This window comes from Alternaria triticimaculans (genome assembly GCF_023758025.1).
Source record: "Alternaria triticimaculans strain BMP 0046 chromosome Unknown scaffold_37, whole genome shotgun sequence".
Lineage (NCBI taxonomy): Eukaryota > Fungi > Ascomycota > Dothideomycetes > Pleosporales > Pleosporaceae > Alternaria > Alternaria triticimaculans.
In genome coordinates this window covers 97,246-109,835 of record NW_026055994.1, presented here as the reverse complement: position 1 = coordinate 109,835, position 12,590 = coordinate 97,246, and the positions used below count along the sequence as shown (strand labels likewise).

The window sequence follows — 12,590 nt, the reverse complement described above, 5'->3', positions numbered from 1 at the left end:
GCGGCTAGGCGCTCCCACCACGATGCGAATATCGCGAACACGAAAGTTCGTCGACTCAGTCTCTCGCACGCAACCCGACAACTCCTGTATACCGACCAGCTCGTACAGCGCCAATCCGTCAAAATGGCTCCTTCCAACCTCCCCGCCATCTTCAACCCCACCCAGCAGGACATTGAGATGCTCCTCGCTGCTCAGTGCCACCTCGGTTCCAAGAACCTCCAGGTGCACATGGAGCCCTACCTGTGGAAGACCAGGCCCGACGGTGTCAACGTCCTGAACATTGGCAAGACCTGGGAGAAGATCGTCCTGGCTGCGCGCATCATTGTCGCCATTGACAACCCGGCCGACAGTACGTTCACTCGCGCAATTCGAGATGTACAATCTTGAAAGATGCGAATATTGGCACACGCGGACTTTGGCTGACACTGAGTGAATAGTCTGTGTCATCTCTGCCCGTCCCTACGGACAGCGTGCCGTCCTGAAGTTCGCTTCCCACACTGGTGCCACTGCCATCGCCGGTCGCTTCACCCCCGGTAACTTCACCAACTACATCACCCGTTCGTTCCGTGAGCCCCGCCTGGTCATCGTCACCGACCCCCGCACCGACGCGCAGGCCATCAAGGAGGCTTCCTACGTCAACATCCCCGTCATTGTAAGCATCTAGTTTGGAACATGAGGAAGGATCAGGAGACTAACATAGAACAGGCCCTCTGTGACGGAGACTCACCCACCGAGTACGTCGATGTCGCTATCCCCACCAACAACAAGGGACGCCACGCCATCGGTCTCATCTGGTGGATGCTTGCCCGTGAGGTCCTCCGCCTCCGCGGTACCCTCGCCAACCGCGAGACTGAGTGGGACGTCATGACTGACTTGTACTTCTACCGCGACCCCGAGGCTGAGGAGAACAAGGACAGCGCTGGTGTCGAGGAGGCCAAGGTCCCCGGTGCCGACGAGGTCGGTGCTGGCCCCGTCGCTGACGGCTTCACCAGCGAGTGGGAGGTCTCCGGCGCATCTGCCGGTGCTTTCACCGCCCAGGCTGCCGCTGCCCCTGGCACCAGCTGGGACGCTGACACTGCCGACTGGGCTGCGTCTGGCGATGCTCAGACTGGCAACGAGGGCTGGGGTGCCGAGACCGCTGCCCCTGCTACCACTACCCAGTGGTAGATGTCTTGACCCGTTTCGTCGATGCTTCTCTTACATACCCTGTCTTTGACAACCTGGCATGTGCCGGCGGCGTAGGAGTAAAAAGGAAAAGGAAATATGAGACCATTTGACAACGACTCAAAGATATAACCATGCTATGTCTGGAAGGGGACGTGTTGAGGGATATGATCAATGCTACGCGCTTATGAGGGAAAGATATCCATACAATGTATGGGGGAAAGCCCTGTGCTGGCGATCGGGTTGTACTTAATTGGCGCCCAGTCCTTCAATGCGATCCTTGCTCCATGACCATTCTGACTACAACTTCCCAACCTTCCCATGCTTTGATGTGAGAGTAAAGACAATACCGGACCCACCTTTCTCTACACTGCGCCCCGAGAACATCGATGCTCACGCAGAGTGCTTTTGTAAGAGATGAGTCGATGACCGTATGGCTGGATGACGAGCCGCCATGTTTGTGAACACGAACAGCACCGTCGCGAAAACCAACAAGTACGGCATGCGCGGTCTGTACGCAAAGAGGCATATAGGAGGAGACAAGCTTCAGGCTTCTAGAATGAGCATTACCCACGCTCCCACGCTGATGATCCCTGCGCTAGCGTTGCCGTAGCCCGAGGCTTGTACGCGTCGCCCGGCATCGTCGGCCATCTCCCGCCTCCTTGTGCGAACATCACTTCTTTGAGCTGTGTCGTGACTTCCTCTTCCTTTTTGTCTTCGGTCAACGTCACCATGCGTCCTTTTGCTCTTCTCGGTCTCTCGGCACTGGCTGCGGCAGCCATCACCCGTCCGACAACATCGGACCATAACAAAGTCATTGAAGAGGAGGCTGGCCGAGAATACACTGTGAAGCTGGAATGCGTGGGATGCCCGCTGCGTGCCTGGACGAGTCCTCAAAAGGCAGAATGGCTGCATCCGGCACCAAAGAACTCTCTAGTAAGTGCACCCTGCAAACCTAAGAATGAATACGACTGACCGGGATCAGTTGCTTAAGTTCGTCTTGTCCGAGTTTAACGATGCGTTACTTCTCAACGACCAGCGTATATTTCCTCTCGATCCCATGCCTCTCAACATAAACGCGAAGCAGGTCATCACCGAGGTGGAGCAGGAAGAGACGGATGCGGATGCCGAAGACGGCACAAATCCCAACAGACACCGGAGGATACTGTTTCCCCTACAATATGAGCATACAATCTTCCGCGCCGACGAACCAGAACTCTGGTGGCTCCAGTTCAATGCGACTGGCTTGCCATGGGGAGAGACCGCTGAACCAATCAAGTTGGGTCAGAGGATTGTTCAGATCCTGGTGCACAAGGAACTCGATGAGAATATGGAAGGTGGACATATACTCTCCATCGAAGAAGTACTAGTCGTCTCCGCAAAGGGCAAGATGCCACCGCCGAGGATGAAGTGTGGCAAGCTGGCCATGATGCAAACAACATTTGACCCACGTGAGTGGGACGAGTACGGTAAATTTGGCACGTTGTCGAGGGCCTGGAACGCTTTTGTTGGCAGAATACAGGTTGGAAAGGATGCCCTACTTCTCCCGCTCCTTGCACTGCTTGCGGCTAGCCTCGTCATGGCACGTCGCCTGTTTCTGCAGAGACAACAGGAAAAGCCTGGCACAGACTCAGAGGCCGAGACTGCTCTGTTGGGCCGAGATGCGCCTCCGCCATACGCAGACATACCTGTGATCAAGATTGAAGAGTATGATTAGTTCAAACAAGTCTGGAGGCTGGAGCGCAATCAAAATCAAGCGGGTCGGAGTCTTGCCCGTATCTCCGCGTTGCATTCGCCCTTTGTGCGCAAGCGGCATCTTGGCTCTATGTACCACCTCAATCTCGGGTTTCCGCTATCTTGCTTGTCTCTGCGCTCTTTTCATGCTTTTTGTTACACCGACATTCTTGCTCCTGCACCCCTCGGGCGCGCCCGGGTGAGAAGCGAGAGCGTTCCACAAGCTCGGTAGGTTTAGCCGACATATTCACCTGTTCAACCTCTACAAGGCGCTACCGACTTGATCATTGCTTTACTATACGCCTCCCTCATATCGTCAAGTATGTCCGTCATCATCGAGCAATACAACAAGGAATGGCCGCAGCAATTCGAAAATATCAAGTCGGAGTTGGAACATCACCTACAGGACATCGACTACCTCTCGATCGAGCACGTGGGTAGTACATCAGTACCGGGACTTGTCGCCAAACCTATCATCGATGTTGACATCATAGTCACTCGCGAAAATGTTCAGCCTGCTATCGACGCTCTCATCGAGAAAGGGAAATTCGATTACCTAGGAGAGCTGGGGATTGTCGACCGTCATGCCTTTAAAGACCCTAACCAATCCAATCGCCACAACGTTTACCTGTGTGTTGACGGTGTTGCACAAACGCGCAACCACCTCAGCTTGCGAGATACGCTACGCTCTGACAGCGAGTTGAGGGATGAGTACGCGCGTGTGAAGCTTGAACTCGCGGCAAAAGCAAACAACATCGTCGACTACATGGTCGCCAAGGGAAATGTGATCCAGAAGATCCTCAAAGCCTCAGGTACCTTCACAAAAGAAGAACTCGCAGCCATCGCTCGCGCAAACGTGAAAGGCGAGCGCTTCGGTGCCATCAAAACAGCCCGTCTGCTCCTCCGCGAGTTCGTGATGAAGGACGAGGAAGGCTACTTCCTTCTCGAAGGAAACGAGCAAAACGCACGTTACCAGGAGTGGCCCCCACGAACACGCCAACAAGCTCGTGAACTCGTCTTGGAAAATATCCGCAACCACAACGACGTGCCGCGAACGAAGTACGAACTCGCCGTCGAGACGCTCGACGAACAATTCATCGGTCGCGTCGGCGCCAAAACATCTCAAGCAAACTCCGACTCCCTTCCAGGTGAATCTACTATCAAACCCGTCACCCACGCTAAACTTTGGTTCTCCTTCTTGCCGTCAATGCAAGGCCAGGGATACGCGACAGAGGCCATGACAGCTTTCATCGATGCCTTGAAGGAAAGACTGCAGAATCAAGGGAAGTTGGAAATGGAGATTGAGTGCGATCCTAGGAACGAGGGGAGTTGGAAGTTGGCGGAGAGGCTGGGGTTTGAGAGACATAGCTTGACGAAGGAGAAGACGCAGATCAAGGGCGAGTGGGTGGATAGTCTGGTTTTGAGGAAGATTGTTGGGGATGTGTAAGTGGTTCATTGTTGATGTTTATGTGAAGGTAGTGCTAACGTGTGATAGGGCTTTTGCGTCGAAGCATGTAAGGAGAGGAAGTAAGGTTAGCAGCAGTATGCGGTTGAGTGCGACGGAACTGTTTGAGAGTTGTCATTGACGACGTTCCAAACGCGTGTTGCGGGACGGCGACGGCATGATTTCTTGGCCTCAGTCTTCTTCTGGGTTTCTTACGGTTAGCAGCTGCTACTACGATGTGAGAAAACAAAAGTCGGTACATTCTCATCGTTCCAGCTACCGTTCCATTGATACTTGTTGCTTAAACAATCCAGAAGTGACTCTAACCCACTAACACAAACCACGCACATGAACGACACTTTGAAACGAGCGACTGAATCGATACATCAAAAGAGTGTGGAGTTGCAAGAACTATAGCAAGGCGATATGTACACCAAAACGAACCCTTCCTCAAGACCACTCAGCAGTATTTCGTCCACAATTTCTGCGACCATGCTACCCCATCACCAACCCCTACAGCCTCCTCTTTCACCCCTGCCCCTTCATCATGACATCTTCCGCTCATCTAGATCGGCGTAACAGCACTAATATCGATCAAAGTAATCGGCTCAAGATCATTCGGCGTAGGCGCCGCGGCTCCCTCCCCATCGTCCGTAGCCGTAGGAAGCGTGATCAACGTAATGGGCGCAAAATCATCGCTCGACTCCGTAGTCGTAGCTGCCTCAGTAGGCAGCGTGATCAATGTGATCGGTGCAAAATCATCGCTCGTAGTCGCCGGCGCGCTCACGTCTGTAGTGGTGATGTTCGGGAAGGTTTGGTTGGCGGTGGGGAAGGCGGTCACGGTGACGGTTAGGGTTGTGGTGACGGTTATGGTATGGGTGAGGGATGTATGGGTGTTGGACCAGGACTTTGTTCCCCAGTGTGCGGCGCGGGGGTGGAGGTCGGGGGTTAGGCGTTTGAGGGGGGCGACGAGGGCGAGGGAGGTGGGCAGGAGGGGAAGGAAGAATAGGGACTTCATAGTGGGAATGATGGGGGTTGGAATGCAGGATAGTGTAGTGTGGTGGTTGATGAGATGACAGGACAAGATGAAGAGGGTAGGATATATAGTCCTTTGGGCCTGGTTCGAATACGTCAACTTGAAGCTGGATGTACAGAGGCTGATATCTCGACGCGTAAACTCGCAGCTATTCTACACGTTCTGCAAGCTACGGAGTACACTGAGTATGTGCCTGTCAGACGCCTTCCGCTGCTTCAAGCAAGTCGCTGTATGCGTATCCAGTGATATCCATCAACTGTTCGTAAGACCACGTGTCGTAGCAAGCCACACATTCAGAAAAGTGCCCATATCGCATAAGCACCTTATCCTCATGTCTACGTATTTCTTGCAGCAATGCTCGAGCTGATGTAGCCGCCAAGACTGCGCGTACTGAACAGGCGTCGGACTTCGCGGTGTTCACTCCCGTGTCCGTATCTACGAAGACGCATACAGCGAACTCTTTGCGAAGTCCGTACCTGTGTTACATCAGCTCTCGCTGAGATGAAGAGCGCAAATGTGCGGCCGTGGAGATAGATAGACTCTTGCTAGAGGACTTGGCGCGAGCGCACTCGATCTCGATAATGCTTGTGCTGCGTGACATACATGTTTCTCCAGAAAATGAATCGCTACGGACTGAATCAATGCTAGTAGATTTGGTTGTGATTACCGATGGACGAGCGATGCTCCGGTCACCTGGGCAACCTTGGAAGGTGAGGAGGCTGGCACGTGGCTGGGCTCGGGCGGATCTGCCCCACCGTGCGTATGATGTCATCAAGTTCTTCCATCCGCTCTCCATCATGTCGGCCCCTTCTTTCACATTTGGACAGTCCCGACAACGCGCAGAACTGGCTCAACCCGCGTCATCTCTCAGATTCATATACGGTTAATTACTAACAATATCACCACCTGTGAACAGAAGATGCCATCGTACAATGCCTCGATAAGTGCATCATGTCCCATCTATCTCTCCTCACCATGGCGCAAATCCAGCAAGGCTGAAAAGCCGCGTGCTTACGGTGGTATAACAGGTCTCATTGAGTGCCGCACGCCCATTGGACACTATTTAGAGGATGACCCAAGGAATGATATCTATTGGTGCCCGCTCGTATACCAAGCTGAATAGCCAGCTTTCATATCTTATTTCAGCTGCGATTGGGAACAGAGATTCTACTCACTCTCCCGCCGTTTACAACTTCTTGTCTGGCTACCATGCCTTTCAAAAAACGAATGGAGCCAGGAGCAGTACTGGCCTTAGAGCAGACACGGAGGAGCTTCCACTCTAAGCACGATGGTGTAGCTCTTCGTAAACCGAAGGAGATATTCTTGGTAAGTTTACTCTTATTTCGTTCTTCGCTTGGAGTCACTAACATCTTGCAGCGTATTCGAAGCGAGAGCTACACGTATGAGTCTCTACCCATGCCCTCGAGTATTCGCATCCTTCAGATAGACCCGGGAGCCTCTTCCGACCCGATTACTTGCCACTTCCGTATCGTAAGCCTGGACGACTGCCCAAGTTTCACCGCCCTTTCATATTCTTGGCAGAAGGACCCTGCGCTGGTCACAGATCTCATGTACAAAGGGGTCTTAACAGTCCCTTTCACTGCATTGTTCAAGGATGTCGCTAAGCCACTTTTCGGAGTTAACAATAGCATCGATGATATCTGGCAGAGGCTCTTGCGGGAAGCCGAAGATAGATGCACAGACTATAACAAGGGCAAGGAAGGAGACGCAAAGCCTATATTTTGCGACGGTAAGACGATCATGATACAGGCCAATCTTTACGAAGCCATGGCTCGCTTACGGTGTTTACAACCTACCGAGTACTGGATTGATGCCGTGTGCATCAACCAAAAGGATCTGAGCGAGAAAACTCAGCAAGTCCAGATGATGGGAAGAATCTATGGTTACGCAGAAGACGTGGTAGTCTGGCTCGGTAACGTGACAAGCTTTGCAGCCTACCCTTTGCAGACATTGTTCTCGGTCTTTGGGTCACAATTGAGTGAGAGAGATACTGTACCAGGACATACGGCGGACGACTCAGAGATTCGAAGGGATTCAGAGGTGATAGTAACAGACGAAATGCTTGACGCAGTGGCCAAAGGATGTCACTTGAAAAGAGCAAAACTCGAATTGATGCTCATCGCGGCCGCCTCTGTGCTCCTCACTCGTCGTTGGTTTCGTCGCCTGTGGGTCGTACAAGAGTCACGTCAGGCTCGTCATACTTTATTCTTACTTGGCGAAAACCAATTCAGAACCGATCTCATCTCGTCGGTATTGCGATGGACTGAAAATAAGATTGAAAGATCGCCAAAAACTTCTGGACAGCGCATGATCACCCGGCTTGGCCTTGCTGCACCTCTATGGCAGGCCCATATCAAGCACATCCCAGCGATGCTAGCTTCTATGAGTTCATCTCGTGACGAAGAAAAGTGGACCTTGCAGCAGTGGCTACGGATGGTAAAGAGTAGAAAAGCCCGTGATGCCAAAGATATGGTATTTGCAGGTCTATCTCTCATACGGCCTGAGGATCTGACCATTGATCTGTCGTTGCAGGCTCAAGGTCCGGACTCACATTCCCACAATCCGAAGGCGCAAGGGCATAAGCCATTACCAAAAGGGCCAAAGAAGCTATGGGACGTTTTACACGCCGACTACAACGCCGAGACCTCGACTGTACTCTTGAACCTCGCGGCTTGTATCCTTTCACATTACGATCTCCCGGTTCTATTAGACATTACGTTACTGTTTCGTCGCCCTCCATCATACGTGGCGCTCACCGAGCTACCCCTGACTTCGTTCCCATCGTGGATACCGGATCCGGAAGCATGGACCTCAAGGGCTCTAGAACCTGTGATATCGCTCAACAATCATGGCCGTCCATTTCCGCTTTCTGCGCACATGTCGAGCTTTCAGCCACAGATATCATCCGATGGCACTAAGTTGGCTGTGACAGCCGCTCTTTTGGACACTGTATCCAACTGCTGTCCAATCCTGGACGTCATACTCAACATCAAGGACTGTACGGGAGCTATTAGGGTGCTCGACTGGATAGCTGACACAGTTCCCCGTGTGTACTATCCAACCGGATCTTCAGGGATAGAGGCTCTGGCATGCCTAATGGTATCAGCTTACAGGAACCCGAAAGATCCCGAGAGGCAATGGAAAGAGGACACTATGGCGAGAGGGTTCTGCGAGATGCTTCATGAGCTAATTGAAGGTTTCGTAGGAGAGGGTGTCAAAATGTGGGTCGAGGAACCCGACAGTCTGCCTACGTGGTTAAAGTCATATCCTTGGCCTTCAGGCTGGGCTGTCGATTACGGTGGTGTATTTAAGGCTTACGCCAGGATCAGAGCAAATCATCCAGACGCCCCTTGGCCACCAAGCAACCTTGGGGGTTCAGAAGGGAGGGAAGTCCTCGATAAGACAAGAGGAATCCACCCTGACACCCTGACAAGGATCTCCGAGACCAACATAAATAGACAGGAGATTTCACACATGGATGAACGATGTGACTTAGTGCGAGACACCGGCGATACTGCGAACACTCGTGACTCTCACGGGAAGCTCGACTGGGCGTCAGATGTGATAGGTTACAATTCCGGAATAGGATTGCAGAGCCTATTTATTACCAAAGGCGGTTATCTGGGAATTGGTCCAAACTGGCTGAGAAATGGAGACGGGGTCTTCTTAGTAGCGGACGCAAAAGCCCCTTACATACTGGCCAAGGTGGACGATGTCTTGCAGAGGCAGGCGCGCGAGATACGTGAGCAGCTTGACACCGGCATGAGCAGGTCTGTCAAGCTAACAAGAAAGCAACGCAAGAGCTTGCAGACACAACTGCTTGAGATTGAGAGTAGGCCTCGAGGAGAAAACGCATGGCAGCTGGTAGGAGAAGCATATGTGGAGGGAATTATGCATGGTGAGGCTGCTGGTCTCGCTGAAGCTAGGGCACAAAGGTACCACATTGCGTAGACATGGAGACGCGTCCATGTTTCGGTACGTGTAATTGAATGAATATTTCGAGAACCTTTGGTGCAGTTCGAGCAACATGAGTCACCCGTTGCGCGCTTTATTAAGAGTCAGTAGACTGGCTCTGCAGAAGTAACGAACAGCCCTACGTTGCTATTGCAACACTAGTGGTCAGATGCCGCATTAATCCTCATTCTTCATCGAGCTTCACCTGCCTTCTACCACATTTTTCAGTGTGCAACTGCAATGGCGAATCAATCATGCGGGACTTTCAATGTTCGTTGGCTTACAAAAGTGGCCGCAAACCAATCATGATAGCACGGCCTGGTGGAAGTGGCCAACGCCAAAGCGGCAAACTTGAATCAGCAAGATCTGGGTTTGTAACATTGTTCTGTTTACTTATCCTTGAAGCAGTTTCCTGGCCTCCAGAATTCCCTGATCAGACGCAGAAGGCCGCGACTGATCGCACCGCCAACATAAACAGTGGAGCCACATGTGTCAACAGGACGGACCGAACGGCGCATGTACGCGTTACAAGACAGGAATCCTCGACGGCACAAGATCTTGTGAAGCAAGGTATCTTCACAAATGCCTGATGTTTGTTTTTTAGAGCCTTACCCGCGACAATAGCTGGATACACCTGCAGTGGTACATTCACGAGGCTCTCGTTGGTACTATGGAATACGCACCGAAATCATCACTCATGTCAATTGGAGTCATCTGCATGCTCGTCTTCTTCAATGGTGTTGTCATACTGCTGCGTTTGCGACGTACTTCGTTCATATAAGAACAGCTCCGGCAGGTTGTTTCTCTTTCCAGGATAAGTCCCACTATTTACAAGAGAATCATTAACCATATTCATTACTAACAAATAGTTACCATGTCTACATCTCCAACTCCAGAGCTCGACCATGTCGATAACGCCACACATGGACCTATCCGACCAGCTACGTCCGATGGACCTGATTCAGAACGTTCTGTGGACGAGCTACCGGTCTTGAACCCCTCACACCCGGATTACCCGCCGCTTCGTCACACTCCGGTTTATTCTCCACAACCTCATGTAAGCCTCGCAAGTACAGACGCAGATAAATCTGTGATTAGGAAAGGGCATTCATCTGTCGCAGCGCCTGCTGGTCAGCTACATGGCGATACTGCACCGCAGACGGCGGACTACAAGATAATCAAATTGAATCCCCCTAAGGAAGCCGAAAACGTCGAGGAAGCCCTAAAGCCCGACAACTCTGATGACGCGGATGAAGACGCCGAATGGGATAAGAGTTCCCCAGCTGGCATCCCACGGCTGGCTGAATACATGGCTCGCGTGCCTGAGCGGGCTATTTTCCGTACCTACCGAACGCTCGGCGTGCAGAATCTCCTCTTCATGCAATCAGAGATCGACTATCTTGAGTGGAAGCTTCATAATGTGATGACCAATTTCAGAGAGGGAAAAGGTGGCATCACCAAAAAATATGCCACAGATTGGGCTTGGCATACAATGGAGGATTCCGCCGAACCACAGCCCAAGCAGTATCATATCATCATGCAGATTCGTGAGAAGCTTGAGAAATACGGTAGGATTATCATTGAACCTATTTGACTATAGCGCTAACCCACGTGTAGAAGAAGCACTTCTGCGACAACGTATGCTCGCCAAGATTGCAGCCCCCGATCAGTTTGATATCGACCTGATTAAATCCTACAACGTGTCTCGCGCTACACGAGATAACTGGATTTTTCACTTTAAGCCTCTTTATGGCCTTCCTGAAGACTGTGTCAAAAATGATCGGTTCCATGGACTTGCAGCTACGGACTTGATCTCGCTCAAGTCCCGCGAATACAGCGACTACTTTACTAACTGGGTCTGTGCGCGGTCACTTACCATACTCAGAGTTTTTGGGAGATTCTTGGAAAAGTCCAACTTCGGTGGCAGTCCAGTGATTTACGACAGCACTCTCAGAGAGTACACCCATTTCTTCACGGCAGTGCTTGCTAGTCTAGTGCCTGTCGCTGTTGCATACATCTCTCAGCAGGAAAGAGATATGTCCCAAATTGTGGTCATGGCGTCGACAAACCTTCTGTTATCGGGCTGTATGGTCTACTTTGCGGACGCGGGAAAAGTGTATCTCTTCCTCGCTGGTATCTTGTAAGTATTTTGCGAAAGACGTAGGTAACGTGAACTGACTGCCGCACAGGTTCTCCATGTTTCAGTTGTTGATGATTTCGAAACAGTAGTCAAAGGTGGAGGAGTTGCCGTCTTGTACGCATGTCTGGATGGAGGTCAGCTGGGCTGATAACGCTACATGATAATCTCCATATCGTCACTGCAGGGCCCGCTAGGGACTGCGAGTCTTTCCTTTGTAATCAGTGAACTCGATGGCTCAATGTCATTTATGTTTTCTGCGATCTTCTTGGGTCACATCCAACAAGCATAAGCTACGTCATTACCCTCCTCCACACGTCTCTACTCGTCCGTGAGGATTCCACGCGCTTCACTCCGACTTGCGCAAGTTTGCGTGGGATCCACTTCTATACCCTCTCATTCTTTCCAAAGCTGACTACAACCTCTCACACCACCGCGATGTCGACTCTACACCCCAACGCTTAGAAGCACGCGACCAACTCCGCCAGAATCAATCAACATGAAAACGCCACCATTGGCCTGTGCCCAATTCATACGCCGCTGCTTGAAGCCGTGTAGTGAGCGCAACCCACCACAAGAAGCCCACTGTCCAATATGCACAGAAGAATACGATCGCAGTAGCCACAAAGCAATGCGCGTCGTCGTCCAGCCACCCGCCCAGTGCAACCACGAATTCTGTCAAGCCTGCCTTGAAAAGATCTTCGCCCGTCGCAAAACCCAAGACAACACCAACCTCTGTCCACTGTGTCGCGCCGTATGGTTTCAAGCCGAATATGAAAGCCTTTCGGCGCGCAGTCGGCGTTTGACTGAAGAGGCTACGGAGGTTCTTAGAGCGAGCAACTCCGCACCTTCCCTCTTCGCGGGCGTGCCCGAAGGCCCTGCGGGCGAAACCATGTCAGATTCTGCCAGGAGAGACACAGATCCAAGACCACAGCCTGCACGTACACCCCGACCTTACGCGCGAACCAGTCAGCCCCGTCCGCCTACGACTCAGTCACCTACTGCATCCGGAGACACTTCATACCGCGAAAACTGGCGCACTGAGCCCCGTCCGCCTGCGACTCAGGCACCTACCCCATCCAGAAACACTCGCTACAGTG

General features: G+C 52.0%; 5 protein-coding genes across 5 annotated transcripts; all 5 read left to right on the top strand.

Annotated features, from left to right (window-relative positions):
- Positions 1 to 123: 123 nt before the first annotated feature.
- Positions 124 to 1,167, top strand: RPS0 (structural constituent of ribosome; the record flags this gene model as incomplete). Its single annotated transcript, XM_049371270.1, has 3 exons — positions 124 to 349; positions 438 to 652; positions 706 to 1,167. 3 exons carry the CDS (start codon positions 124 to 126, stop codon positions 1,165 to 1,167), a joined length of 903 nt encoding a protein of 300 aa, XP_049217028.1.
- Positions 1,168 to 1,896: 729 nt separating this feature from the next.
- J4E78_010693 (uncharacterized protein) lies at positions 1,897 to 2,881 on the top strand (the record flags this gene model as incomplete). The annotated part of the gene is made up of 2 exons (XM_049371269.1): positions 1,897 to 2,100; positions 2,150 to 2,881. 2 exons carry the CDS (start codon positions 1,897 to 1,899, stop codon positions 2,879 to 2,881), a joined length of 936 nt encoding a protein of 311 aa, XP_049217027.1.
- A 339-nt stretch (positions 2,882 to 3,220) lies between these two features.
- J4E78_010692 (uncharacterized protein) lies at positions 3,221 to 4,345 on the top strand (the record flags this gene model as incomplete). The annotated part of the gene is made up of 1 exon (XM_049371268.1): positions 3,221 to 4,345. The coding sequence occupies one exon, from the start codon at positions 3,221 to 3,223 to the stop codon at positions 4,343 to 4,345; it is 1,125 nt and encodes a 374-aa protein (XP_049217026.1).
- A 2,821-nt stretch (positions 4,346 to 7,166) lies between these two features.
- On the top strand, positions 7,167 to 9,350 carry J4E78_010691 (uncharacterized protein; the record flags this gene model as incomplete). Its single annotated transcript, XM_049371267.1, has 1 exon — positions 7,167 to 9,350. One exon carries the CDS (start codon positions 7,167 to 7,169, stop codon positions 9,348 to 9,350), a length of 2,184 nt encoding a protein of 727 aa, XP_049217025.1.
- Positions 9,351 to 9,935: 585 nt separating this feature from the next.
- Positions 9,936 to 11,497, top strand: J4E78_010690 (uncharacterized protein; the record flags this gene model as incomplete). The annotated part of the gene is made up of 5 exons (XM_049371266.1): positions 9,936 to 9,944; positions 9,994 to 10,117; positions 10,223 to 10,410; positions 10,513 to 10,921; positions 10,971 to 11,497. The coding sequence occupies 5 exons, from the start codon at positions 9,936 to 9,938 to the stop codon at positions 11,495 to 11,497; spliced, it is 1,257 nt and encodes a 418-aa protein (XP_049217024.1).
- Between the last annotated feature and the right edge of the window lie 1,093 nt (positions 11,498 to 12,590).